The sequence below is a fragment of the Hippopotamus amphibius genome, chromosome 10 (assembly GCF_030028045.1).
Source record: "Hippopotamus amphibius kiboko isolate mHipAmp2 chromosome 10, mHipAmp2.hap2, whole genome shotgun sequence".
Classification (NCBI taxonomy): Eukaryota; Metazoa; Chordata; class Mammalia; order Artiodactyla; family Hippopotamidae; genus Hippopotamus; species Hippopotamus amphibius.
In genome coordinates, this window is record NC_080195.1 from 108,699,049 (window position 1) to 108,725,682 (window position 26,634).

The following is a 26,634-nucleotide window of genomic DNA, read 5'->3' on the forward strand; positions in this document are numbered from 1 at the left end:
TCATGTTTTTTACATAGAACCGAGAGTCCTGGAGAATATCAGACTATCAGACTGTATAATGTCAGAGCAAAACAAAGCGAAATGTAAACATGACCTTGGGTGGAGTGAAGTGAGATACTTCCTGGTCTCTATTAATGGAGCTCAGATGTGGTTCAAACTTTTTTTTTCAAACTTACACTTGGTATTTTATTATTTTGTTCTAAGGTCAGTCTGCTGAGCCTATGAATATAATGAGGTTAAAAATATTGTAATTATATCTTAATTATAGTTTGAAGAATACTTTTAAAATAGTATAGTGCCTGGGTGAAATAAATAAGGAAGTTTAATTTCCTGTCTAATCATGTTTTTCCTTTCTGGTTAGCATTTTAAAAAGTAATTTCAAAAGCATGGCTGTGTTTTCCTTCCCAATTCATCTGTTTCCCTGGGATATTTATTCTACAGTTGTAGAAGAGCATTTCTCGCTCTCTCGCTCTCTCTCCCCGGCTCTTTTTTTTTTTAAGTATACATCATTTTCATTCAATGCTCTTAAATACACACACACACACACACACACAATATTATATTAAGCTTATTGGCCAGTCACTTTGGGTTTCTGTTTTCCTGAAAAACACAAACCAAACAATGAAGCTTCCCTGAAAGTATTCCCTGCACACTTCTCGCTGGAGAAGGAATGGTCTTGCCAAAGCGCGATGCCCCAGTGGAGGCTGGAGAAAGGAGGGCAGAGGCAGGGTGGTCCTCCCTGACCTGAACCAGGTCCAGTCTTCGTAGCTCTTGAGCTGCTGGGAGGGGCATGAGGAGGGAATCGGGCGTTTTCAAGCCCTAGAGGGTGGGACCCAGTTCAAGGGGGCTGTTTTGCTAATTAAGGGTTAAAAACTCTCACTCAGGGGAAGCTGGACCCAGTCTCTGGGTCCCTTCAGGGTTTGTTAAAAGGAGGCCCTTTGTTCTCTGGTTGGGAGGGTTTTCAGTTCAGTCCAAGGTGTGGCCGTCACTCAGGAGTTCATGGTCCTTGCAGCCTGGCTGGCAGGAGCAGTTGAGTGAACACAGCGTTCACTTCTTTCTTCCTTTTTGGTGGTAAAATATACGTAATGTAAAATTTACCATTTTAGCTATTTTTAAGTGTACGGTTTAGTGGCATGCAGTGTGTTTCATCTTTGTGCAGTCATCACCACCGTTCACCGCCAGAACTTTTGCATCTTCCCGAGCTGGAAACACCGGATCCATTGAACTCACTCCCCAGTCTCCCCCCAGCCCCGGTCACCACCACTTACTTTCTGTCTCTAGGAACTGACTACTCTAGAAACCTCATGTGAGTGGAATCATACAATGTCTGTCTTTTTGTGGCTGGCTTATTTCACTTAGCACAGTGCCTTCAAGCTTCATCCATGCTGTAGCCTGTGTCAGAATTTCCTTCCTTTTTAAGGTGAATAGTATTCCGTTGTACGTATAGCCCACATTTTGTTTATCCATTCATCCATTGATGGGCGCTTGGGTGGTTTTCACCTTTCCGCTTTTGTGAATAATGCTACAATGGGTGTGCAAATATCTGTTCGAACCCCTGCTTTTAGTTCTTTTGCATGTACCCAGAAGTGGAATTGCTGGATCAAATTGTAATTTGGTAAACAAGTCAAATGTTTAACATTTTGAGGAGCACGGAGGCTGCACCATTTTACATTTCCACCAGCAGTGCACCGCACTCAGTTTTGAAACATCCTAGGACAGGGCTGCTCCTAGAAGAATGACTGCTTTTTCAAATGCAACAGCAGCTAGGGACTTCCTAGGTGGTACAGTGGTTAAGAATCTGCCTGCCAATGCAGGGGACATGGATTTGATCCCTGCTCCAGGAAGATCCCACATGCCTCGGAGCAACTAAGCCTGTGTGCCACAACTATTGAGCCTGCGCTCTACGGCCAGTGAGCCACAACTGTTGAACCCGTGTGCTGCAACTACTGAAGCCCACGTGCCTAGAGCCCATGCTCTGCAACAAGAGAGGCCACCACAATGAGGAGCCCACACACAGCAACAAAGAGCAGCCCCTGCTTGCCGCAACTAGAGAAAGCCTGTGTGCAGCAGCAAAGACCCAATGCAGCCAATAAATAAATAAATAAATTTATTTAAAAAAAAAGAAAAGCAGCAGCAGCAGCAGCTGAGGGCATTAGGCTTGACCCCACCTCCCGGAGAGGATGCAGCAGAACCCCTCCAATTTCCTACTAAGGAGTATCTCTGGGAGCCTAACGTGGGCCAGCCACGCTGGCCAGACACTTTGCTTGTGCCCAGGGGCGATGCTTGGGTGCTGGAGTTGACAGCCCGCAGGTAGAGGAGCTTCTGAATCAATGGTGTCGAGGAGGCCACCAGGGCTGAACCAGCACACGGAGCTCTGAATACGTAGCAGCCAGAACGGGGAGTGAATCATTAGATGGCATTCATTCTCCTTTAAGTTTGCCCTAAAAACATGGAGCTCTTTCCCTCGTGGCCACGCGTTAGTCCTCAGTGAAACAGAGGAAACGTAGATAGGGGTAGAATTTGAGATGCTGCTTGGCTGCTCAGGTAGAAAGTGTCTTTGAAAGGGGCCCACACGCATTTCCTGTGTAAATTAAGTCACACTAGAGGAGGTGGCGCCCTGTCTAGGGGAACCCTTTGTTTCCAAAGTGCTCCCAATCTATACTACGTTTCACCCGGCAATTCTCATCTCCAGTTTTACCACTTGCAAACCATTTCTTTAGAGTTTTTTCGTTAAATATCTTTTAAGAAATAATGCTTTCTTTTCCCTTTTAATCTTAAATATTAGTAACTATTTACCTTTGCCTTCGTTGTCTTAAAAAGAAATATCAGGTTCTCCAACTCGACCTCTCACTCTCCGCAGAGTTTCTCCTTGGCTTCAGCGTCTCTTGGAATTCTCATCATGGGTTGGGTTCTCAGTTGATTTCATCTCCAAATATACAGAAGTTTGAGTTTTTCTTGTCTAATACAGTGTATCCCTCAAGCTTTCTTGTTAACACATCTAACTAGTGTCCTTGTTTGCTTTTGTGGTAATAAAGGGCATTATTTGTAAATGATTGGATTTCAGTCAGTCCTTTTAAAATGCAATGCAGATGTCTCCATGTTTAAAGCTGGTGCTTCACAGTCAGCTTGTCCTTACAATAAGAGGAGATGCTTGTTGATTGCCTCTTCTGTGGCAGGCCCTGTGCTAATTACCTGACGTGTGGTCTCTCTCGATGCTTGCTACTTTGCGAGACACCGTCATCTATGCGAAACCACAGCCCAGAAAGGGTAAGGAATTTACCCAACAGATAATGGAACCGGAATTCCAGGCTCTGACCCCCAAGCTCACACACTTAAACCAGGCATCATAATAGCCTCAGTCTTGTTTGTTTAACCTCAGTTTTGAAGCACATATGAAGTGCCAGGCTCTGTGGGAAGTGTGTTAGCAAAATCACTATGGCCCAGGCACTATTTTAGCCCCATTATTCGTGATGAGAATGGTACAGAGGGGAATCAATGTCACAGCCCCTCCATGGAGCAGGCTTGAAAATCCCGTCAGGCCAAATCCTGACCGTAAGTTTGACGAAACTAGTTTGTGACCTCTGGGTGTCTCTGCTCTACTCCTGAACCTGTGTGCTTTCATCTAACTCGCCAATCTGATGGGTGAAAAGAATGGCATTTCATAATAGTTTTAATTTGCATTTTTTTAAATCAGAAAGGACAAGCATCTTCTCGTTTTTTCTAAGTGCTATCTGATTACATCCTTTGTTCTTGTCTGCGTTTTCAAATCAGACAGCTTCCTTCATCTTCTGCGTACCTTCCCTCAAGAGGCCCTGACTCCCCGACTCAGATATGCTGTGCTTGCTTGGGTTAACATGGACAACATACAATGAACAATCCATTTCATGTGTATTGGTCACGCCCTCAGTTTTGGGTTATGTTTCTTTTCTTAATTAAATTAAATAGGGTAACAAATTTAAATGAGAAAGAAATATCAACCAGCCTTGTTCATTTGAAATGAATGATTGTTTTTCCTTATAATTCCGTTTATGTGGGAAGAAGTGCATTAGTCAGGATAAGGAAGGTAACAAACAATCCCCAAGATCAGTGATTTTTACAGCATAATTGAGTTCTGCCTCCATGGGTCAGCGGGTGGTTTGTACTCTCTGTAATTTGTCAGGGACCCAAGCTGGGAGGGGCTTCAGTTCAACCTGTATCTCCATGATCTTAGAGGCCAGGAAAGAAAACCCACTGGGCTTTGAATTGGCTTCTAAAGCCTGTACCAGAAGTGACACATCATTCCACTCATCTCACTGGCCAGAGTAAGTCATGATTCCACACCTACGTTCAGAAGGGCAGAGAAATGGGATCCTGCTGCTGTACAGCCGGAGGGAACCAAACCCTTGTGGATCCCAGGTGACCACCCAGCCCATCTTTTGCACCTCAGATAGCAAAAGTCCTTAGACTACACTGAACAAAAATGAGATCGTGACTTAAAAAGAAGACCTCTGCCTGATGAACATAACAAACGGGGACAGAGCTTTGTTCTCCTCCTCTGGGGTCATGGAGAAAGCCCATGACGGCAGTATCGATAAGCCAGTGAGTCACAGAAGTGGTTTCCTAAAAGCTGTGTCTCAGGCCTGGTCAGCTGACGCTTGTTGAAGCTGGGTGTTGGGTACGTTGCTGTTCTACCTGCTTTTCTGTATGTTTGAAAACATCCGTAGTAAAATCTGCTGTTTTCCAGTCATTTCCTCTCCGCCTTAGTTCTTATCCTCTGTTACAGCTGGTGTTTCCAGTCACTTTCTCAATTTTTTTTTTTGACATAAGCACATTAAAAAAAAAATGGCTGGCTTTCCCTTTGTACTAAGCCACCAGGCTCTTATAAATAATGTTTTAAGGTATTTCTCGATGACCTCTAGGTACAGCTGGGTTTTTTAGATGTAGTTTTATTGAATTTGAGAGTTCGGTTAGACCACGTGCTTCTGATGGAAAATATTATTTTCCTTCTTTTCCCTTTATCTCCTGCATAACCTCAGGGTTTTAGAGGCAGGATCATTTTCTTCACTCATAGGAAGAAAGCTGTCGTGGCCCTAAGACCACATGGCCGGAGGGGCAGCGGTTCTGACATACATCCTGCGATGCTCTTGCGGGATGCCTGCCTTGTGGGAGGCGGGTGCAGAGAGCCGAGAACAGCAGAGGAAGAAGCTCGGTCTGGCCCCAAAGAGCTCACGGCAGAGCTCAGCCCTGAAGCGGATGGTCGTTAGCACAGCGCTGGAGGCGGTGACATGTGGCCTTGGGACCTGGTGGGGCACGAATAAACATGTTCCCTGCCTGGAGCCCGGGACCATTCTGTCGCCTTGAGTTGGGTGCCGAGCTGAGTCTCCCGTGAGGAAAACATTCAGGCAGAGCCTATGGGAGGCGGGCAGGAGCCAAGGTGGACCTGTCATGTTAGAAAGTTTGCAGCTGAAGCGAATCTGGCAGGAGTCACACCATGGAGACCTTTGAGTGGCTTTTTAAGAGTCATGGACTTTACCCTGTCGGCTTTCGGCAAATATTTGTGTGAGTTGTGTGGATCGTTCCACGGTAGTGACAGATGCCTGGTGTGTAGGATTGAGGCACAAGGACCCACCCTGCGTTCTGCGTGAAGAACGGCGTTGACCTGCTCCCAAGAGGGAGGTGCCCTGTTAGGAAGAAATCCACCGACCGTATTTCTCAGGCGCAGCATTTCCCAGGGATACTTTAGCCCAGACCAGGCCTGGGTCCTGCTGCAGGAGGCCCAGCTCGGGAGGACTGTCGTTCCGTGCCAGCAGGGATCTGATTTCCTCCTGCGGAACCAACTGGTGAAGATTCGGGAGTCATGGCCCAGGAGTGCTCCCCCCATCTCTTACGCCACCCCCACCTCAGAGCCACCTGGCTAAGAAGCCGAGCTGGGAGAAGGATGGGGAAATTCAGGGCTTCCGCAGCACACAAACAAGGATCTTCTTGGGGGCGGGAGGGTCTGTGTTCTGCTTAGTCTCATGTGCAGACTAGAGGCTTCCCCAGACAGAAGCACACAGCTTCATCAGAAGCTGGCCTGATGGTGACAGAGTCCCTTTGAAGGGATGCAGGGTTTCCCTTGCTCTCGACTCTGGTATCTGCCTCCTTTCCAGCACTGCTGAGGGCTTCCCGGTCCCGTGTCCCTGATGCTGGCTCGTGGCCCCCCACCCGAGCCCTCCCATGCAGTCCCTCTGTCCTCCTGTCCTGTCTCGTCCCACCTTTTACAGCCACACAGGGGCCTGCTGGTGTCTTCCCGGCCTCAGCAGATGTCCTCTCCACGGTCAGTGTCACCGCCTTCTTCCTTATGTGCTTTTCCTCTTGTTTTCCAGGCTCTCCAGAGTAACCTGAGATATTCCTTGTTGCCAAGACGGCTCGTTATCAGCAAGAGATTAGCTCAGTGCCTGCATCCTGCTTTGCCCAGTGGTGTACACTTAAAAGCCCTAGAAACCTATGAAATTGTCTTTAAAATCGTGGGGACCAAATGGCTGGCCAAGGATTTGTTCCTATACAGGTATGATAGCATCCCCACTGTTATACTTCTTTATTACCCAAGTAACCCATATTTCGGTTCACAAGATAAAATGGTAAACAAGCGAAACAGAGGGGTGTGGAAGTTCACCATAAAGCCATCGCAGAGGTCACCAGGGCTCGCCTTCTGGAGTATGTCCTCCCTGACGTTTCTCTGCGCCGGAGTGTAAGGTGCATACTGCCTGTGGCCTGCTCTGAGCTGACAGCACAAGCGAGCCTCTCCATCAGCAGTGTCGGTGGCTAGCTGGCTATCTGGCTGCTTTCGGAAGCCTCCTTGGGCTGGCCGGTCACGTGGCGCTTCCGAGCAGGTGTCTCATTTTCCCTCCTCTCCCCTTTTCTGTCCCAAAGCTGTGGCTTGTTCCCTCTTCTGGCGCACGCAGCCATGTCCGTGAGGCCCGTGCTGCTTGGCCTGTACGAGAAGTACTTTCTCCCGCTGCAGAAGCTGCTCCTGCCAAGCCTGCAGGCCTTCATCGTCGGCCTGCTGCCCGGCCTCGAGGAGGGCTCAGAGATCTACGACAGGTGGGTCTCGCCCAAAGCAGACGGCTGTGCCCAGCCAGGTGGGCCAGCCTCGCCGCTTGTGTTTTATTTCACTGCCGTGTGAGAAACAGGGACAGAAGTGCAGAGACCCGTGAGGTAGGGCAGGTGCAGAAGCCAGGCTGATTTGTTTGTTTGTTTGTTTGTTTAATTAATTTATTTATTTTATTTATTTATTGGCTGTGCTGGGTCTTCATTTCTGCACACAGGCTTTCTCCAGTTGCTGAGAGCGGGGACTACTCTTCATTGTGGTGCGCAGACTCCTCATTGTAGTGGCTTCTCTTGTTGTGGAGCACGGGCCCTAGGCGCGTGGGCTTCAATAGTTGCAACACATGGGCTCAGTAGTTGTGGCTCACGGGCTTAGTTGCTCCGTGGCATGTGGAATCTTCCCAGGGCAGGGCTCGAACCCGTGTCCCCTGCATTGGCAGGCGGATTCTTTACCACTGCGCCACCTAGGAAGTCCAAAGGCTGATGTTTTTACATTTCTGTGCTGATCTCTGCCTGACGCCTGCGAATTACCTCATTTCTAGGTGAGGGTTAGAAGGTAAGAAAGTTGCCGGGAGTTGCACAGTCAGCGGGTGGCAGCAATGGGATTCTGCCCCCATGTGTCAGATTCTGAAGTCCCCCCTCCTGTTACACTAGGCTGCTTCCAAATGAAAAAAGCAAGGGCAGGTTTCATTGACAGGAAGGGCTCAAAAAGGGGTGAGGCTAAGCAGAATAGCTTGACAAATTTCAGTAGCACCTTGGAGAAACTTGTCAAGCTCACATGCATAACAGTTCACGCAGTGGTATTTGTTTGTTTCTTTGTTTGTTTGTTTTGGTCACTGCTTAGGGACGAGAGAGAGGATATGTCCATTTAGATTGAGCATACAGAGTGTCCTGTTTTTCTGGAGAATCATAATGTAAGAACTCACTTCCGGTGTATTAACTATCCTGAATGATGCCAGAGTGATTAGCCTGTGTTCATAGGACCCATTTTCAGAGCCCATGTGCAGCCTGACTGGGAGGCTTAGAAACCTGTGTGCTTGCAAAAGTTTCCATTTGATTACACAAGGCACTGCTCGAATTTTCCCTACGCCAGAGGCCCCAGCCACACCACCATGGCCATGTTGTGTCGGCTGTGACTGGAGGGTGCTGGACATGTGGAGTGGTATCTCAGAGTTGACCCAAAGTCCACTCTGAGTGCTCCCCTCAAGGAAACCAAATAATCAGAATGGTTTGCGGGATGGTCGCTGGTGACCAAGGGTGCATTAAAGTCACGAGCATCTGTGCTGGGATTTGAAGTGCACTTGGACTGTTTCACGCTTTCATGCAGGGCGGGTGGTGACTCTCCACCTCCTGGTGGGGAATCCACCTCGGCGATGCACTGAGTCACTAGGACCCGCTGGCCCTAGGAGGCAGGGTCTGTCTTGTTGCCATTTTAACCTAGCACCGTGCCCTGAGAGGCTGGGTGGGTGTGTGGGTGAAGGAACAGTCAGGGTCACATGAGGTCAACAAGAGGACCTTTACCAGACTCTGTTTCTTGATTCCTAGTCCCAGGCTCTTTCTAGTAAGTTCTGGTCCATTCATGTGTTCCTAACAGATGTATGTGTGTGTATAAATGCTTTTTTTCCATCATGTGAAGATGAACACATTGGCTCCCAAAGTGTATTGCAGTTTTCTTAATCTGTAAGAGTGAATCACCAGGAACGTGTCAGTAGTCAGGGTGTTGTCATGTGTTCTCCTGGTTGATACATGAATGTTCATTTGAACAGTTGCTAAAGTTGCTTAACATGGGTGTCTTCTCCTAACATTGTGGTTTCTTGACAAGCTGAGTGAAGCCGCATGAATCACTGAGTAGATGCAGCTGTGACAGAAAGCCATGTCCGGCCTGCTCAGCTCTCAGAGGTAGGGGTGACCGGCCTTCCAAGGTGGAGCCTGGTCCAGGGTTGTGTGGTCTCCGAGCGCGTGTGTACAGGCACAGCAATTTGGTGACCGCGTGTATCCGTGTCAGCTTGAGAGAGTTAGGCAACGCTTTCTTCCCCAACGTGCATAGAAGTTGAGTCCGACACCCCCACCCCCAGCAAATGCTCTGCAGAGACAGGGCGGGTCTGGGGGTGGGGGGGTCATGATGTCCAAGTGGTGGGAAATGCTCAGGGGTGAGTGAGTGAGTCTGGGGCTGGTGAGGGCGGGTGACTCACGGGTTTCGTGGGGGCGGGGACAGTTCCTGGTCTGTGCTTGTCAGTGAACCATAAGGGAATGGAAATCTTGCCCAGTGTTAGGACTCATTATTCACCCTGGCTTTCTAGTAACCCTTTGATGTCTGCAAATCACCCCTGGTCAGAATTCCTTTGTTTGGGGAAGACAGGATTAATGGTTGGGGTTGGGGGTGGGAGGAGATACTAAATTCCTGTTCTGAGGAGACGGAGGAGAGGTGGGGATTTTCAGTGGTTGGAAAGCAGGCAAAACCCAGCTTCCTGGAGATGTCCCTTTAAGTCAGTGGTTCTCAGCCCGGGGTGGTTTCTGTCCCCCAGGGGACACTTGGCAATATCTGGGGACGCTTCTGGTTGTTACACCTGGGATGGGGAGGATGCTACTGGCATCTAGTGGGTGGAGGCAAGGGGAGCCGTGAAACGTCCCACGATGCACACAGTCGCCCCCACAACAAAGGAGGATCCAGCCCCAGGTGTCCACGGGGTAGAGGTTGAGAAACCCTGATTTAAATAATAGTTGAAAATATCTATTGATCTTTCTTTTGGCTGATTTCAGGCACCGTGATGAGGCGCTCTGCTGGTCCTAGTTTTACACATCTTATTTGACATGTGTCTGCCTGTGGTGGTGCAGGGCGCTGTTGTCACTGCCCTGCTTGTTCAGGTGGTCACACCCCGGGCTGTTCGGTCCTGTGACGGCTCAGACTTCCACGAGGGTCCATTCGGCAAGTGACCGCACGGCCAGAGTCGTGAAATGCCTGGGACTCACGGCCCACGGCCCATGTCCCTCCCGTGCTGTCAGTTGAGTAGATGAGAGCGCGTCAGTGTCGTTAGAATGAGCTTGCGTTCGCAGAGGGCACAAGAGGAGCAGCCAGGGCGACTGCGGGAGGATGGGAGGAGTAGGGATGGGGGCTGGTGTGTGTGTTTTGTTTTGTTGATTATTGGTTTTAAATAGAAAAGATTACTGTTCTGGACAGTAAACTGTGCACAACTTATTTTGGAACTTCAGAACTGAGGTGACACGCATCATTCTTCTTTAGTAGAAAGTTACTTAGCTTTTACGCCCAGTTATCTTGCTCTTTACTTTGCTCTCCAGAGCAAAGTCTCATCGTAATTGCCGTTTTCTGACCTGTAGCATCATTTCAGTTCTTAATATCCATTAATTTTTTAGAAAAAATGGGAATTTTTATATTTATATAAAGCTGCATTTCTTTAATAAAGAAAACTAGCCGGTGTTCTCTGAATACTGAAGAAGGGATAGCATATGTGGTACTCCCAGGCTCTTGGACAGTGAAACCTGTCTACTGTGGAACAGCTCACGTGGCCAGCATTCTGTGTACTTTGGGGACACGCTGTTCTAAGCAAGGGGGCTGTGATAGCCGTGTGTGCATTGTGGTGTTTGTGAGGGATTTTAGCGAAGCGTTGGTCTTCTGTGATGGGGATCCCGGAGACAGGAGTGTGCCAGGGGCTCCCTAAATTTATCTGTTGCTGTGGGAATCTCTTCCTAGCTCAGGACTGCCCTGTCTGTGCAGATGACACAGTGACCCATCTGCCCGACTTACCGTAACCGTAGCTGCTGAATAGTGCTTCTGCCCAAAATTAGGGCCTTTGTTTTGTTGTTTTCAGAGCTGGGCAGAGATAAGCTCTGTTTGTTTGCTCAGCCTTGATAGAAGACCGATCAGTACCTTTAGCCACTAAACCATTCTGGGTCCTTCTCCTCAACACTTGGCTGTTACGCGTCTTCATTTTGTTTTTTCTCTGCATTATTTGCTATAAATATTTTATGAGTCAAAAGCATTCAGACTGGGTTTAAGGAGAACAAAATTCATTTTTTAAAATATTTATTTATTTTTTTTGGCTGCATTGGGTCTTCGTTGCTACACACGGGTTTTCTCTAGTTGTGGCGAGCAGGGGCTACTCTTCATTGCAGTGCACGGGCTTCTCATTGTGGTGGCTTCTCTTGCTGCAGAGCATGGGCTCTAGGCACTCGGGCTTCAGTAGTTGTGGCACATGGGCTCAATAGTTGTGGCTCATGGGCTCTAGAGCACAGGCTCAGTAGCTGCGGCACACGGGCTTAGTTGCTCCTCGGCATGTGGGATCTTCCCAGACCACGGATGGAACCCATGTCCCCTGCATTGGCAGGTGGATTCTTAACCACTGCTCCACCAGGAAAGCCCCCAAAATTCATTTTTAATATCAAAAGATAGTAGGCATTTTTTCTATGAAATGTTTTAATATACACTGAACCAATTATTTAAAAGCTGACAACAGTTTGGGTTATAGTAAAAGGGAGAGAGCGGCATTCATCTGACAGTTTTTCAAGTGCCGACTGTGTGTGATACGCTCACCGGGGCACTGGGGAGCGCCAGCAGAGCAGACCTAGTGGTGATACTGGCCGTGTGGCCTGAGCATCGGCTCTGTTCCCCTGGGCTGAGTTCTGGCTAGAAACGCTCACGTATTTTCACGACATTTTCATCCCTTTTCCCTACCGTAGCTGAGAGCTGACATACACAGAGGTTTCACTTGTCCTAGGCACCACTGCCAGGAACAGTGGATTTGGACGCCAGAGCCCTGACTCCAGAACCCACTGCCTTACACTGGGCTAGTCCTTGCATTTTTCTCTGTCGTCTTTGCAGACAGGAAGCATGTGAGAAATGGAATCATTTCAGATTTCGAGTCAGATCACTCACTACGTGAACTCCCTTCATAGGAGTTCACCTCCACTGTTGTATGGATAGATGCTGTCACCCGGCCCGCGAGCTTTGTTTTCTCAGGTGGCGGGAAGGTGCCCCGTCCGCGGCAGGTGCAGCCCGAGCAGAGAAGGACCAGGCCTGGGTCAGTGTCAGTGGAAGAACAAGCCCAAGCCCGCACCCACTGATGACACTGCTTGTCTTAGAGGAAGCAGTGTGAAACGCTGACGTTGTGTCATGGGAGACCTGGATAAAGAGACAGATACATGCGGGCCACCCGCGGGAAGGCTTCCCGGCCTGGGGGCCGGTGTTCGGAGATGCTGTGGGCAGCGTGGCGGGAGCACGGCTGCACGCCTTCTGTGTGGCGTGTGCCGCGGAGCAGGAGGCTCAGGGCAGTGCTGTCCCCAGTGTTTCTAAAGTCCAGTGTCACTGGGCGCATCTTTGGCTGTGCTGAGGTCGGGGGTATCTTTATCATTACTGAGGTCTCCAGTCAGTCACCCCAGCCCTTTTTTTTTTTTGTCACGTTGATGACTCCTCATGCTTTTATACAACGTGGCTGATCTGCTCATCTCCTCTGGGCAGTGGAACCGCCTCCCGTAAGCATGTGGCCTCCACGGCAAGGCCGGAGGCGGAGACGGATCTCTGTGCCCGGGTGGTGACGCAGCCGCTCAGATGCTGCCTCTCGGCCCAGAAGCCGCACCTCTCGGTGACGTGTTTGTTTTAGCAAATTCAGTTTCAGTGACAGCCGGCAGGTGGACAAACAGCGATGGCAGCAGCCCAAACCAACGAGGAAGGCGGTGTTTGCCGGCCGCGGAGAGTGAGCAGCGCCCGGGAGACGGGCCCCGCAGGGCGCGCCCTGATTCTGTGCTCTCTGGTCCACAGGACGGACGCGCTGCTCCTGAGGCTCTCCCTGGTGGTCGGCAGGGAGGTCTTCTACGCCGCCCTCTGGGGGAGCGTCCTGGCGAGCCCGTCCATCCGCCTGCCCGCCTCGCTCTTTGTGGTGGGCCACATCAGCCGCGGCTTGCCCGGCAAGGAGCAGAAGTACATGCTGGGGACCGACTACCAGCTCACGGTGGGTGCGGGGGCGGGTGGGGGGGTGGGAGATGGGGCAGGCAGGCTGGCTCCGCCCCCCAGGTGTCACTCCGTTTCTGACATCTGCATCACCATCTGTGTATTCGAGTGAGTGTTGTTCACACCTGGGGCGGGCCCTTCGGGAGGCCCCGCAGCTTCCACTGTACGGATGGCTGTCGAAGGAGCTCCGGAGAGCCCGGCTGGGGTCTACCGTCAAGCCACAGCCTTGTTTTCTTCCCCTGTCCGATGTCACACCAACCACAGACTGTCCACTGCCCGCACAGCAGGCTCGCTCCTCCTCTGGCTCCTGTCCAGTCCTGCTCCTGCCCCCGTCCTGTCCTCTGGCTGCTCTCACACCTAGGTTGTCGGGGTTCCTCAGGTGTCCATCCCCAGACCTTTCTTCCCTGGCAGCAGCCTGCCTTCTCATGACCTTGAAAAATGGGAACTCCCCTGATCTTTATCTCTTCTCCCCAAACTTACCATGTGTTTAATGGCCTGCAGTCTGTCACCACCTAGTGGTGGCAACAATTACTTACCCCTCTGAGTCTGTTCCTCTTTGCAAAGTGGAAATAGTAGAGCTTCCTCACGGGGCTCTCTGAGGAAAAGAGTGATGAAAAGGACCTCATGCGATGCTTAGGACAGAGGAGACCCTCATAGACACGCTCTCTTCTTCCCTGCCCCGTCAGTACCACTTTGTCTCTTTCTCCATTTTCACTGCCCTTGTTCCGCTTCTTAGGTCTCAATCTTGGACCATCGTGTAATTTTCTAACTGGTTTCTCCCCAGCCCTCCCTCTCCCCATATAGTCCTTTTTTGGTTGCTAAGAGATTCGCTTTGCTAAAGCATAACTTTGCTCAGATCCATACTTGTGCTTGAAAAATACCTGTTTCCTGCAGAAAAAGTCCATCCTCAAGAGTATTCTAACAGTCTGCTCCCAGCCCACCAGATGCCTCACTCTCCCCTTCAGATCCTCTACGCTTCCAGAGCTGGCTGCCTGGCCCCGCCTGGCACGTCTGTGATGCCGTCTTCGCTCTGGCCGGCCCCTTGTCCTGCACGCGCTGCCCATCCATCTCCTCCCCTGTCTCAGCATATCTCCTGTCTGTCTTTCAAGTTCAACTTTCCCCCAGAGCTTTGCTATTCTCCCCAGTTGAAAGATCGCTCCCTCTCCTCTTCTCAGTTTTCATAGCTTTTTGTGAGCACTTGTCTTAAGGCCCTTATCTATTATGCAGCTGTATTACATCTGTCTCTACTCAGAAAAGACACTCAAAATGTGTCCTGAATTGGTTTGGAATCCATTTGACTGAAGGTCTTTGGAGTTTTCGTTTAGCTGAAAGTTCCTATTGGAACCTAAAGATACTCCTTTCTGGGATTATAGAATTCAAGATCTTGGAATCTGATAATCTGATCCAAACCACTCCATCTCTCAGATGGAACAGTGAGGGCTGCAGCTGAAGATCTTCTCCATGTTACAGAGCCCCCTAGCATCTAGAACCAGGTTTCCCGTATTTGCACCGTATTGTTCAGTTCCACATGGTATAACACCGTGGCTTCAAGATCCCCGGGAAAAGTTATTTTCATTTTTATGAATACAAAGAATAGCCTGCAAATAATGTTCAGTGTTTTGGGCATTTTGTCACTTACAGGTAAAGTCCTTATGTGTGTCCCTGTTGGACTCAAATGTGCTGGTGCAAAGAAATAACCTGGAGATTGTCCTGTTCTTCTTCCCATTTTATACCTGCCTGGTAAGCCGTTTGTGTTCTCCAGGGGAGTCGCTGGTCTTTCCCGAGGCTGTGGGGTAGGCTGTGGGGTGGGCAGGAGAGATCCAAGCCGTCTTGTCTGGGGGGCTGTGCATTCAGTGACCACTATTCGCTTTCAGCCATTCAAGGTCTTCGTTCATTTCTGAGAGGGTGGTGTTTCCATAGCAAAAATTGAATAGCTTCTTTCCCTGGGCAGCGTGTGAAGAACCAACCCCCTATGAGAACCGCCTCTTTAAGATGAAGCTTTGTAGGCTGGTAAGGAGGGGCCACATGTCAGAAAGCCAGCGACTTACTGTGTCATCGCCTTGCAGTAAAGTTTCTTCTGTCCTCCTCGTAGGATTCCAACGAGAGAGCCATCCCCCTGCTCAGATCCGACATCGTGCGCATCCTCTCGGCCGCCACCCAGACCCTCCTGAGAAGAGATATGTCTCTGAACAGAAGGCTTTATGCATGGTTACTAGGTACTGAGCGGTACGCGGGAGTTGAGAGTCAGAGTTAAGGTGAAACCTTTGAGTGCGATTTTTGGAATACGTCGCAGCCTTGGTGATGCATTTCTGAGTCACAAAGTGTGGAAGGGTAACATGGCGACTGAACAGGCCCTGGGTGGCGAGTTCTGCCGCCTGCCCCACAGCTTGGGTTATTTTGCAGCCATTACATAAACAGCAGGGAAGTAATGGGATTTTTAAAACGTTAACCGAATTCCATGTTAAGACGCTTGAACGACCACAAAATGATGGTAGCCAAGCCTTATTCAAGTAGGAGCCTGGTGCTGTGGAGAAGTTTCATGGGATGAGACTGTGTGTGAGAATATGTGTAAAAGAAGGTTTTGTCTGGATGGGAGCATGTCTGGAGTTTGTGGCATTGGCACATTTGGGGAGCTACTGGGATGAATTTGGGAGATGATGAGAACCCTGGTTCACGCTTCTGTGAGCATGTGTTCTTGTGGACAGGCTGCACACCTGTAGGAAATGAGCCCTTGACTCCTGGTTGGGAGACTTCATGGGGATAAGAGCCCAAGAAATCACAGGGCCTAAAGGGTAGCACTTTCTGCGTTTTATAAATTCCCATGTTCTTGTACCTAAGAGAAGGTGGTATACAGAGCAATTGTGAAAGGATTCTGTAGCCTTTTTTTTTTTTTTTTTTAAAAAGACTTAATTTTTTTAGAGCAGTTTTATGGTCACAGCAAACCTAGGAGGAAGGTACAGGGAGTTCCCATGTACCCCCTCCTCCCCGTCATGCACTGCTCCCCCATCACCAGCGTCCCTCACTGGAGTTTATTATAGTTGAGAAACCTACACTGATATGTCTTCATCACCTGCAGTCCACCATTTACACAAGGGTTCCCACTCGGTGCTGTGTATTCTGTGGGTTTAGACAAAGGTTTAATGACATGCATCTACCGTTATAGTGTCACACAGAGTATTTTCACTGCCCTAAAAATCCTCTGCTTCTCAGCTTTTTTTTAATTTTTTTTTATTTTTTACTTTTTTATTGGAATATAATTGCTTTACACTCTTGTACCAGTTTTTGAGGTACACCAAGGTCAATCATCTGTATTTATACACATACACCCGTATCCCCTCCCTCCCTCGACTCCCCCCCCACCCACCCTCCCCGTCCCAGTCCTCCAAGGCATCATCCATCCTGGAGCTGAACTCCCTTTGTTATACAGCAACTTCCCACTGGCTATCTATTTTACAGTTGGTAGTATATATATGTCTATGCTACTCTGTCACTTCGTCTCGGCTTCCCCTTTACCCCCCGCCCCCCCAAACCTCGAGATCTCCAGTCCATTCTCTGCATCTGCATCCTTATCCTTGTCTTGTCACTGAGTTCATCAGTACCATTTTTAGATTCCGTATATATGAGTTAGCATACAGTATTCGTTTTTCTCTTTCTGGCTGACTTCACTCTGTATGACAGACTCTAGGTCTATCCACCTCATTACATATAGTTCAATTTCATTCCTTTTTATGGCTGAGTAATATTCCATTGTATATATGTGCCACATCTTCTTTATCCATTCATCTGTTAATGGGCATTTAGGTTGCTTCCATGTCCTGGCTATTGTAAATAGTGCTGCAATAAATATTATGGTACGTGTATCTTTTTGGATTATGGTTTTCTCTGGGTATATGCCCAGTAGTGGGATTACTGGATCATATGGTAGTTCCATTTTTAGTTTTTTAAGGAACCTCCAAACTGTTCTCCATAGTGGCTGTACCAACTTATATTCCCACCCACAGTGCAGGAGGATTCCCTTTTCTCCACACCCTCTCCAACATTTGTTTCCAGATGTTTTGATGATGGCCATTCTGATCGGTGTGAGGTGATACCTCATTGTGGCTTTGACTTGCATTTCTCTGATGATGAGTGATGTGGAGCATCTTTTCATGTGTGTGTTGGCCATCTGTATGTCTTCTTTGGAGAAATGTCTATTTAGGTCTTCCGCCCATTTGTGGATTGGGTTGTTTGCTTTTTTCGTATTAAGCTGCATGAGCTGTTTGTATATTTTGGAGGTTAATTCTTTGTCCGTTGTTTTGTTGGCAACTATTTTTTCCCATTCTGAGGGTTGCCTTCTAGTCTTGTTTATGGTTTCTTTCGCTGTGCAAAAGCTTTTAAGTTTCATGAGGTCCCATTTGTTTATTCTTGATTTTATTTCCATGATTCTAGGAGGTGGGTCAAAAAGGATCTTGCTTTGATGTACATCATAGAGTGTTCTGCCTATTTTTTCCTCTAGGAGTTTTATAGTGTCTGGCCTTACATGTAGGTCTTTAATCCATTTGGAGTTTATTTTTGTGTATGGTGTTAGGAAGTGTTCTAATTTCATTCTTTTACATGTAGCTGTCCAATTCAGCTATTTTTTTAAACCCTCAATATATAGATCTTTTCATGTCAGAGTCAGAAAGTCCTCTTGACCCTTTCTTCCCCTAGTTATAAAACTTTCAGAAGTCATAGCACAGACGCTTATGAAGGGTTTCCAGAAGAATACTTACAGGCTCTTGAAGCATTTTTTCTAAAAGCATGACTTTGTTAAATGCACAGCGCCCTCCCAGTGGGGCTCGGCACACTCTTCGTGGAGAGGACCCAGGACCCAAGTTCATTACCAGCTCCAACTTGCTTAAGCCACGATCCCAGGAGTCCAGACTCTTTACTTAGAAAGATGCTGTTCCTTGCCCTGAGGACCTTAGAGACTTACCCAGGACTCAAAGTTAGGGTGTATAGATGAGAATACCTTGATTTCACATAGTGCCATTCAAACAGACACTGGCTTTTAGAAATGTTACTCATTCTGTTACATCCTTGTAATCATACTTGTCAAAGGCAATCAGGATGAATTCTTGGGGTGCACTGAGTTGCCGCCTGTCGAGGTGGAATTCTGCCTGACCCCTGGCACTCCACTCTCAGAAGAAAATGGGACGTGGTTTTGCTGGATCTGATGTTGGTTTTCTGTTGGAGGAATTCTGTTCTCAGAGCTTGAGACCTTTGCACAAAGATGTACTATAAACGTAGAGATTTCTTTACAGCTCATGGTGCTTGTTCTTTTATAGGTTCAGATATTAAAGGAAATACCATTGTGCCGGAAATGAAATCTGAAATCTCAAATTCTTACGAAGACCAGTCCTTGTATTTTTTTGAGAAATATTCCAAGGATCTTTTAGTTGAGGTAAAGGAGCATTTCTGGAAAGTAGACCCCAATCAGGGCATTCCTGATCATGGTTCTTAAGTGGGAGTTCCTTGTGGGACCTCAAAGTAGACATGGGGCCTGTTCCTTCGTACATGATTGGGAAAAGTCCACGTATGGTGGTCCCTTGGAATCCTCGGAGATTGGTTCCAGCACTCCCCCACTTCTGTGGATACCAAAATCCACAGATGCTCAAGTCCTCATATATATATTACATGGCCTTGTATTTGCATATAATGTAAGTTCATTCCCGCATGTACATTAACTCATCTCTAGATTACTTGTGACATAAATGCCGTGTAAATAGTTGTAGAATACAGTGTAAATGCCACATAAGTAGCTGCCCATGCACGGCAAATTCGAGTTTTGCTTTTGGGAACTTTCTGGAATTTTTTTCCCCAAATATTTTCAACCCGCGGATGGTTAAATCCGCAGATGCGGGACCCACGACAGGGAGGGCCGACGGTAGCCATCTCATGCCGCGTGACTGCTTTTACTTCTGTCCTAGAGTATTCAACAACGAGAACAACCAATGATGTCATGCTATACTTTATACAATACCCTAATATGTGGCTTTACAAAAAAATAGGGTCTGGCTGAGATACTGCACCAGAAGTTCCCAGATGCTGATGTAGAGGAATGCCACCACGCGTACCTGAAGCCTTTCCGCATCCTCGTCAGTCTGCTGGACAAGCCGGAAATAGGTAACGTTAGGCGTGCTTTCCCATCAGACACCAAAGACGGATTACCTGTTTTGAGGGACTTAAAACTCAGAGACCATCAGTGTGTTATTTAGAATACAATTTAATCTTTGGAATTTCAGAATCTCGAAGTACTTGGGTCATGCTGTGTGCTTCACATTTCTTTATCTGGGCACCACTTAAAAGTCTGCACAATGACTTGAACGTTCTTGTTAGGAAGATACCTTTGAGCTGTTGTGTTCATCTGCGGGGCACGTACAGCACTGACTTTGTGAGAACGTCCCTTCAGTCAAATGACACACTTCAAATGAGCTGTGATTGTATTTGGGGAAGAAAATAGGGGACCCTCCTCCATCTTTGTGTCTCATGACCCCTGGCAGGCCCCTTCTGCAATTTGGACCTCAGTGTTTTCCTCTGTGAAATGAAGGATTTTGAACTAGACTCTGGTTCCAAGAGTGTTCCCTGTTATACATTGTGGTCCTACAGGCATCAGCTGAGAAAGTGACCCTCTCTTGCTTTTAAAAAAAAGAAACTGCTCCAGTATCCATTCACTGTAAGATCTCAACATCTCATCCCTCGAACACCATAACAGGGCAGGAAACCCCTTCTTCTCCATGGGATTCACCCTCGATGGTGTCATCTGTGTGCTCAGGACGCACCCACCTCCTGGGCACCATTTGCAGAGAATGAGAGCTGAGGGTGTTCGTGAAGTTCTTCCTCCCTCTGGCCTAAGGATGGGCACCCTTCATTTATTCATTCAGAGACAGACATGGGGCATCTGGGCAGCAGGGAAGGTGCCAGGCTCTAGGCACACAAAGGGGAAAAAAGGCATCTGGTCAAGCTAGACGGAAGGGAGACTGAGGTCCTGGTATGTTTTCACTGTTGTTAATAAGAACGGTGACTTTTTGAGCAGTTATTTTGTGTCATTAATATACATCTCCATGCATACTTCTGTACCTCCAGCAACCCTAGGGTACGTTTTCTCACTATACACATTCTACAGATGGAGAGACTGAGGTTGAGCAAGGCCAAGTCATTTGCCAGGGGCCACCCAGGAGCTGGACTGAAACTCTGGACTCTAGACTCCAGAGCCTGAGCTCTCTTTTCAGGATGCTGCTGCTTACTTGATGGCACTCGGATGGCCCATCCCCGAGATGTTACTTGTGTAACACCGGCTGACTTGGGTGCTGTGACAGGCGCAGCGCTGGTTGCTCCTGCCCAAGGTCAAAACATGAAGCTTTGTGCCTCCAAGCTCCGCCCTTGGAGATGGGTGGTTTATGTCAAGACCTTGACGTCAGCCAAGTAAAGTATTGAGCTAGCTGTGCTCCAGGTTGTATTTTCTGGAGGGCGGTGAATGGTGGGCTTCTGCCCCATCACAGCAGTCGAATTTGTCCTATTTGATGATTTAGTTTTCTAAGGAAAGACATGCTTAAAGGGCAAAGGAGTGGATTGATAATGTCCTAGAAGGCATAGGACGGTCTTAGGTCATTCTTATCTGTGCTTTGGCTGCGAGGCTTTAGCCACTTCCTCGTTTCTTCTCCTTGAGTCTTTTTGTTTGTTTGTTTGTTATAAATTTATTTTTATTTTATTTATTGACTGTGTTGGGTCTTTGTTGCTGAGCGCAGGCTTTCTCTAGCTGCGGAGAGTAGGGGCTACTCTTCATTGCGGTATGCTGGCTTCTCATTGCAGTGGGTTTTCTTCTTGTGGAGCATGGTCTCTAGGCACGCGGGCTTCAGTAGTTGTGGCACATGGGCTCAGTCGTTGTGGCTCATGGGCCTAGTTGCTCCGTGGCATGTGGGATCTTCCTGGCTCAGGGCTCGAGCCAGTGTCCCCTGCCTTGGCAGGCGGATTCTTAACCGCTGCGCCACCAGGGAAGTCCCCTCTTCTCCTTGAGTCTTGACCACAAGTTTGCCTTCATTAGTAAAAAGCATTTGGCGGTTTTATGCTGTAGATAAAATATACCTGGGGCTTATCGTGGAAAAGGGACCTTTTGTCTTTGGAAGCGTAAGAGATGAGATTATTTGTTGATTCCTTGTTGACAGAGCCTTTATTTTCTCTGAATCATCCTGTGTTCATTCCTCTGAATACGTGGGTGGGAAGTCCCACCCTCCCATCAGGTCTGCTGGTTGATGTTTGTGGAGCAGAAATGTCCAGCCACCTTCCACCTGCCTGTCTGGCAGGGTCCTGTTCTTTTGTGCCATCTTAAGCCCTTCTGGGTTGGAGTTATTTCTTTTGTGTCATTCTAGCTCGTCAGTAAAAGAATTCAGAATAGGAAGTCACCTTACTCTGTTGGTGTTTCTGTGGAGTGACAGTCTGTGACTAGGCAGTTTCCGTGCACTTAAAACATTTAGCCCACTCCCTGTCTCCACCTCGGAGAATCCTCCTGGGGCAAGTTACTCAGCCTCTCAGCCTCGGTCAGTCCCCTCGTCCGTGATCAGGACAGCCTACCTGATGACATACCTGGTTCTGTGGCTGTCATGAGGATTGAATAAATTAACAGTTAGAGACTGCTTAGAACAGTGGCCAGCACGCAGTAAGCTCTACAAAAATGTTGGCTGTTTTCACAGATGTTATTCCCCCAACTACAGGTATCATTGTCACAACCAAAGTTAAGTTTCTGTACATTTAAGACTATATAAATTATCTGTGTGTTATAGTTACTCTCGATATGTTTTATACGTTTGTCATTTATTGGTTTAAGAATGGATTCTTTTCTAAAAATATTTTATTTATTTATTTATTTATTTGGATATTTTCTTTTTAATTGCAGGGCCTCAAGTTGTTGGGAATTTGTTTCTTGAAGTCATCCGGGCCTTTTATTCTTACTGCAGAGATGCTCTCAACTCTGATCTTAAACTTAGCTACACTCAGAGTGGAAATTCACTGATAAGGTATGGGTGTGGCTTCCAACTTTACTCTTCCTGCCTCCCTAATGCCATGATTTTTCTTTCTGTTTTTACCATAAATTGTGACGTGCTCGAGAAGATGGAGATGCAGACCACTCATTAAGACAAGCTATGCTCTTAAATCAGTCAACGTGAATAGACTTTTCCCGACTGAATGCTGTGAAGATTAAAAGAAGTTTGATTTTGTCTCTGCCCCAGCCTAGGAAGTACAGACCGTATTTATTGATCACGTGTGAAAAGTTGCTCAACAAAGACAACTGGCTGGACTTTCCTGGTGGTCCTGTGGTTGAGAATCCTCCTTCCAATGCAGGGGACTCTGGTTTGATCCCTGGTCGGGGAACTAAGGTCCCACATGCCACAGGGATGTGCGCCTGAGCTGCAGAGCCCACGTGCTCTGGAGCCTGCATGCCACGACTAGAGAGAAGCCCGCGTGCTACAATGAAGAGCCCGCACACCGCAGCAAAGATCCTGTGTGCTGCAACTAAGACCTGACACAGCCAAAAATAAAAATAAATAAAGTAAATATTTAAACAACAAAGGCAACTGGGTCTAGCGTACAAGTGTGAGTTACAGGGAGGAGGGCAGGCGGGAGGTGGGCTCAGGAGGAGGGTGTGAGTCTTCAGGAGACCAGTCAGGAGGGGAGGGGAGGGAACAAGGCGAGGGCACCCTGGGGGGGACCCAGGTGCTGTAGGGCCCTGGAGGCAGAGTGAGTGGGGTTTGGGAGACAGCAGACACAGTGATAACTTAGTGTATAGTTATCCATCAGCCCTGTGTCTTGTTGTTTTTGTTCTTTTTAAGGTAGTGCAACCTCTTCCTTTTTACTTTACTTTTGATATAATTTCCTTCTCCCTCACTTGGCATTGGGTATATTGAAATTTTAAATTGATCAGATTTTTCTGGTTTATTAGTTGTAAGTGTACCAAGAGTTTTTACTGTTTGCTTTTTTCTCGCAAAATGAGAGTTTATTCTTTTCCTGAATATGAAAGCAATACTTGTTCATGGTAGAATATACCAATATTCAAAGGTACCCATAATCCCACTGCCCTTCAGAGAAAAACATAAAACCTTTGTATTTCTTTCCAGACTTTCAGTGCATAAGTACATAGGTGCCTATCTTTTATTTATTTATTTTTAAATTTATTTATTTATTTATTGGCTGCATTGGGTCTTCGTTGCTGAGTGCGAGCTTTTTCTCTAGGTGTGGTGAGCGGGGTCTACTCTCTGTTGTGGTTCACAGGCTTCTCATTGTGGTGGCTTCTCTTGTTGCGGAGCATGGGCTCTAGATGCACAAGCTTCAGTAGTTGTGGCACATGGGCTCAGTAGTTGTGGCTTGTGGGTTCTAGAGCAGAGGCTCAGTAGTTATGGCGCACGGGCTTAGTTGCTCCACGGCATGTGGGATCTTCCCAGACCAGGGCTCGAACACATGTCCCCTGAATTGACAGGTGGATTCTTAACCACTGTGCCATCAGGTAAGCCCTGTTTTTAATGTGGAGTTACAGTAAGTTTAATTGCCTGTTTGTTTTTTTTAATGCCAGTTGTAAATGGGTCTACACTCTTCTCCTGTGAAGGATAGTGGTTGCCTTGGAGTCCGCAGTAAGGAGTTACCACTTATTTAAGAAATCCTGACTGATTGACCAATCTCTTATTGATTGACTTTTGGGTGGTTTCCACTTTTTCAATATTTTAAAGTTGATCTTGGAGAGGCAGCAGCAGCAAGCAGTGGCTTGAAGCGAGATCTTAGTTCCCTGCCCAGGAATTGAACCTGGGCAGCCTGGATGAAAACCAGGAATCCTAGCCACCAGACCAGCAAGGGTTAGAGGCTAGACGCACGTTTTCCCTGGCTCTTGCCTCCATTTGAAAGCAAGGATGTTTCAAGGAGGGAAAAACTGTAAAACACAGGTGCAGAGTTTATTGTTAGAGACACAGCACAAGTGGGAGAGCACACAGAGAAACAGTTTATTTAAGACAGAAGCAAGGCAGAGATGCACACCTGGAGAGAAAGGGTGTGGGCGTCCTCCCTAATGAGGAGGAGCCCAGTAAAGAGGTGGTCAAATCATTATATAGGGCAGTTCTTCTGGGTCTTTGTTTACCTTTGGCCAGTTATCTGGTTTGTTTTTCCACATCTGACCTGCCCTAGGAGCCTCCCCAACATGCATAAGCAACTTATTTCCAAGATGGATTCCAGCTCAGAGGCCTGTTGGGTGGGAGAATGCGTGGCATCACCTTTTCTGGGGTGGTGGCCCCTCCTTTTTGACCCCCCACGTGTCTGCTCACGTGCAATGTCTCCCTTGCTCCAAGGGTGGGAAATATATGATCTCTTTTACCCAAACAGGGTTTAGCCCCTCTCTGTCCCTGCCATGACTATTGTCTTAAAGTGTCCTCAGGAGACAAAGCCTGGCTATTTATCCTGTTTCTGTTGTTACTTCCATTTCGGAGAGCAAACAGGAGGCTAATTGTAAATGCTTAACGTGGAGCCCATCTGTCGCCTATCTCAGGAAATGTAAACAGGAGCCTAGTTGTAAGTGTCCGGACTGAAGCCCACCTTTTCCCTGCCCCAAGAAATGTAAACAGGAGGCCAGTTGTAAATGTCTAGCCTGGAGCCCATATATCTCCTGCCTCAAAATGACATTCTCATGATATCCTTATGCCTACACCCCCATCCACTCACCAGCCGCGCTGCGCGGCCTGCAGGATCTTGGTTCCCCGACCAGAGGTCAAACCCGTGCCCCCTGCATTGGAAGCGCAGTGTCTTAACAGTGGAACACCAGGGAAGTCCCCCTCTGCCCACATCTTTGTGTGCCTGTACAAGGATTTCTGTAGGATACATCTCTAGAATAAATCTCCTGAGTCATAGAAGACGTGCATTTAAATGTTAGCCAAGTTTCCCTCCTAAGTGGCCGTACTATGTTATTCCACCAATAGTGTATATGATCACCTGCAGTTGGACTAAAACTGGTTTTCCGTATCACGTTCTTTTTACAGTAGCTCTTAAGCTTCCTCCTGAGGGAATGTATCCACATAAATCCTGTTTTAGGATGGCACGGTGCATTCTCCTCCCTACATAAGAACAGTACTGTTTTTATCTGTGACCGAGTTTGGCAGTATTTCTAGAAAGAAGTCGTAAATGGTACAATGCATTCGTCTTTCAGACATGGTGTTCCTATAATACAGGGATTTGCACAGATACCTTTGTAAACGTCCCTCTTCCTTTACAGTACAATAAAAGAAAACAGAAACGCCTCTGAGATTGTTAAGACGGTGAATTTGCTGATCACATCCCTAAGCACAGACTTCCTCTGGGATTACATGACAAGGTGTTTTGAGGACTGTTTTAGGTGAGCCTCCAGTTCAGGGGTTATGAACATGTGGGAAGGAATTGAGGGTGTCATGGTTTTGTAGCTGCTAATTGTGGTCAGATTATACTTAACTGGCTAACGCTGGGTGGTCTCTGATGACTACACAATTGAATTCACTTAAAATCATAATAGCATTAAAAACGTTGCCATTGAGAAGGTTCTCATAATTCTGAAGCTTCCTTATTAAAGTCGAACTTTAGAAACTCGTCTGTGCATTTTCTGGTTACGTCGATCTAATCGGCTTTCTTTGCATGGTGCCCTTGGAGGCCTGATCTATTCAAGAAGCTTAGCTTTGTGGTCCTGGGACTGGAGAGAGTGTTTTTGAAATCATCAGTTGTCTTAAATTCTTACTGAAATTAGGGTGTAACTGTTCAGATGAAAGCATTCATGTTCTAAGCTACTATAATCAGCTTTCCCGTCACTTTCAATCCTGTGAATTGCACCACCTCCAAATTGAGGGCGGTGGCGTGCTCAGGACAGCAAGCTTTCGTGTGGAGCCCTTTCCCGTGTGATTTTCCCTGTAGGGGAGGACTGATGTAACCTCTCAAACCCCGTTTTGTCCTGTGAGTCATGCTGTAAACCTTCATTCTTGTCACCTCCTTTGGAATGCCCTGTGTTGTCACACTGTCTTCAGTCCCCGCAGCTGTAATCAAAGCGTAACTTATTAACGTTTGCCACGGGCCGTCCCCTGGACACCCCCGGGAGAAGCAGGCACATCCATCATGTCAGAGAGCCGGAGCTCAGAGATGTGAAGTACCTTGTGTGATGTTGCACAGCAAATCGGCAGCAGCTGAGGTTAGAACCAGGCCATGCCTGACGTCCCGCTGCACCTGCCATGCCCTCTGCCTCCTCTGGTGCCAGGCCCAGCAGCCATTCAAACCTGTGAGGAATAAACTAATTGTAATTGGATCCACGGGTGACAGCAAGGCCGTGTAATACTGAGGCTAGAGTGTACTTTGGTCAGCTTAGTTCCATTTCAGAGTCATGAGGAGTGCTTTCTTTAAAAAAAAAAAAAAAATGAAACATTCACATGTAAGAAAGGATGGGAACTAATGTCAGACACACGTGCACCCATTGCTGAGATTATGGACACTTGACCATTGGTTTTCACATCTTTTTTTTTTAAAGGAATAAAATGTTGCTCCCCACATAGAGCTAACTCCCTGTCTTCCCAGCACCTTTCCCTCCTTTCATCCCAGCTTTC

The 26,634-nt window shown here is 47.6% G+C and overlaps 1 protein-coding gene across 4 annotated transcripts in view; it reads left to right on the plus strand.

The window, feature by feature from the left end:
• The window catches only part of DOP1B (DOP1 leucine zipper like protein B), a 115,464-nt gene that overhangs the window by 24,404 nt on the left and 64,426 nt on the right, over window positions 1–26,634 (plus strand). For 3 of the 4 annotated variants that reach the window (XM_057696811.1, XM_057696812.1, XM_057696813.1), the window contains exons 3-11: window positions 6,345–6,526; window positions 6,892–7,062; window positions 12,839–13,028; window positions 14,669–14,767; window positions 15,120–15,243; window positions 18,334–18,449; window positions 19,057–19,171; window positions 21,939–22,059; window positions 25,290–25,409. In XM_057696811.1, the coding sequence (XP_057552794.1) occupies window positions 6,345–6,526; window positions 6,892–7,062; window positions 12,839–13,028; window positions 14,669–14,767; window positions 15,120–15,243; window positions 18,334–18,449; window positions 19,057–19,171; window positions 21,939–22,059; window positions 25,290–25,409 (1,238 nt within the window). Of the gene's footprint in view, window positions 1–6,344; window positions 6,527–6,891; window positions 7,063–8,562; window positions 8,627–12,838; window positions 13,029–14,668; window positions 14,768–15,119; window positions 15,244–18,333; window positions 18,450–19,056; window positions 19,172–21,938; window positions 22,060–25,289; window positions 25,410–26,634 lie in introns of those variants that run through there. The other variant, XM_057696814.1, reaches the window with a different exon arrangement.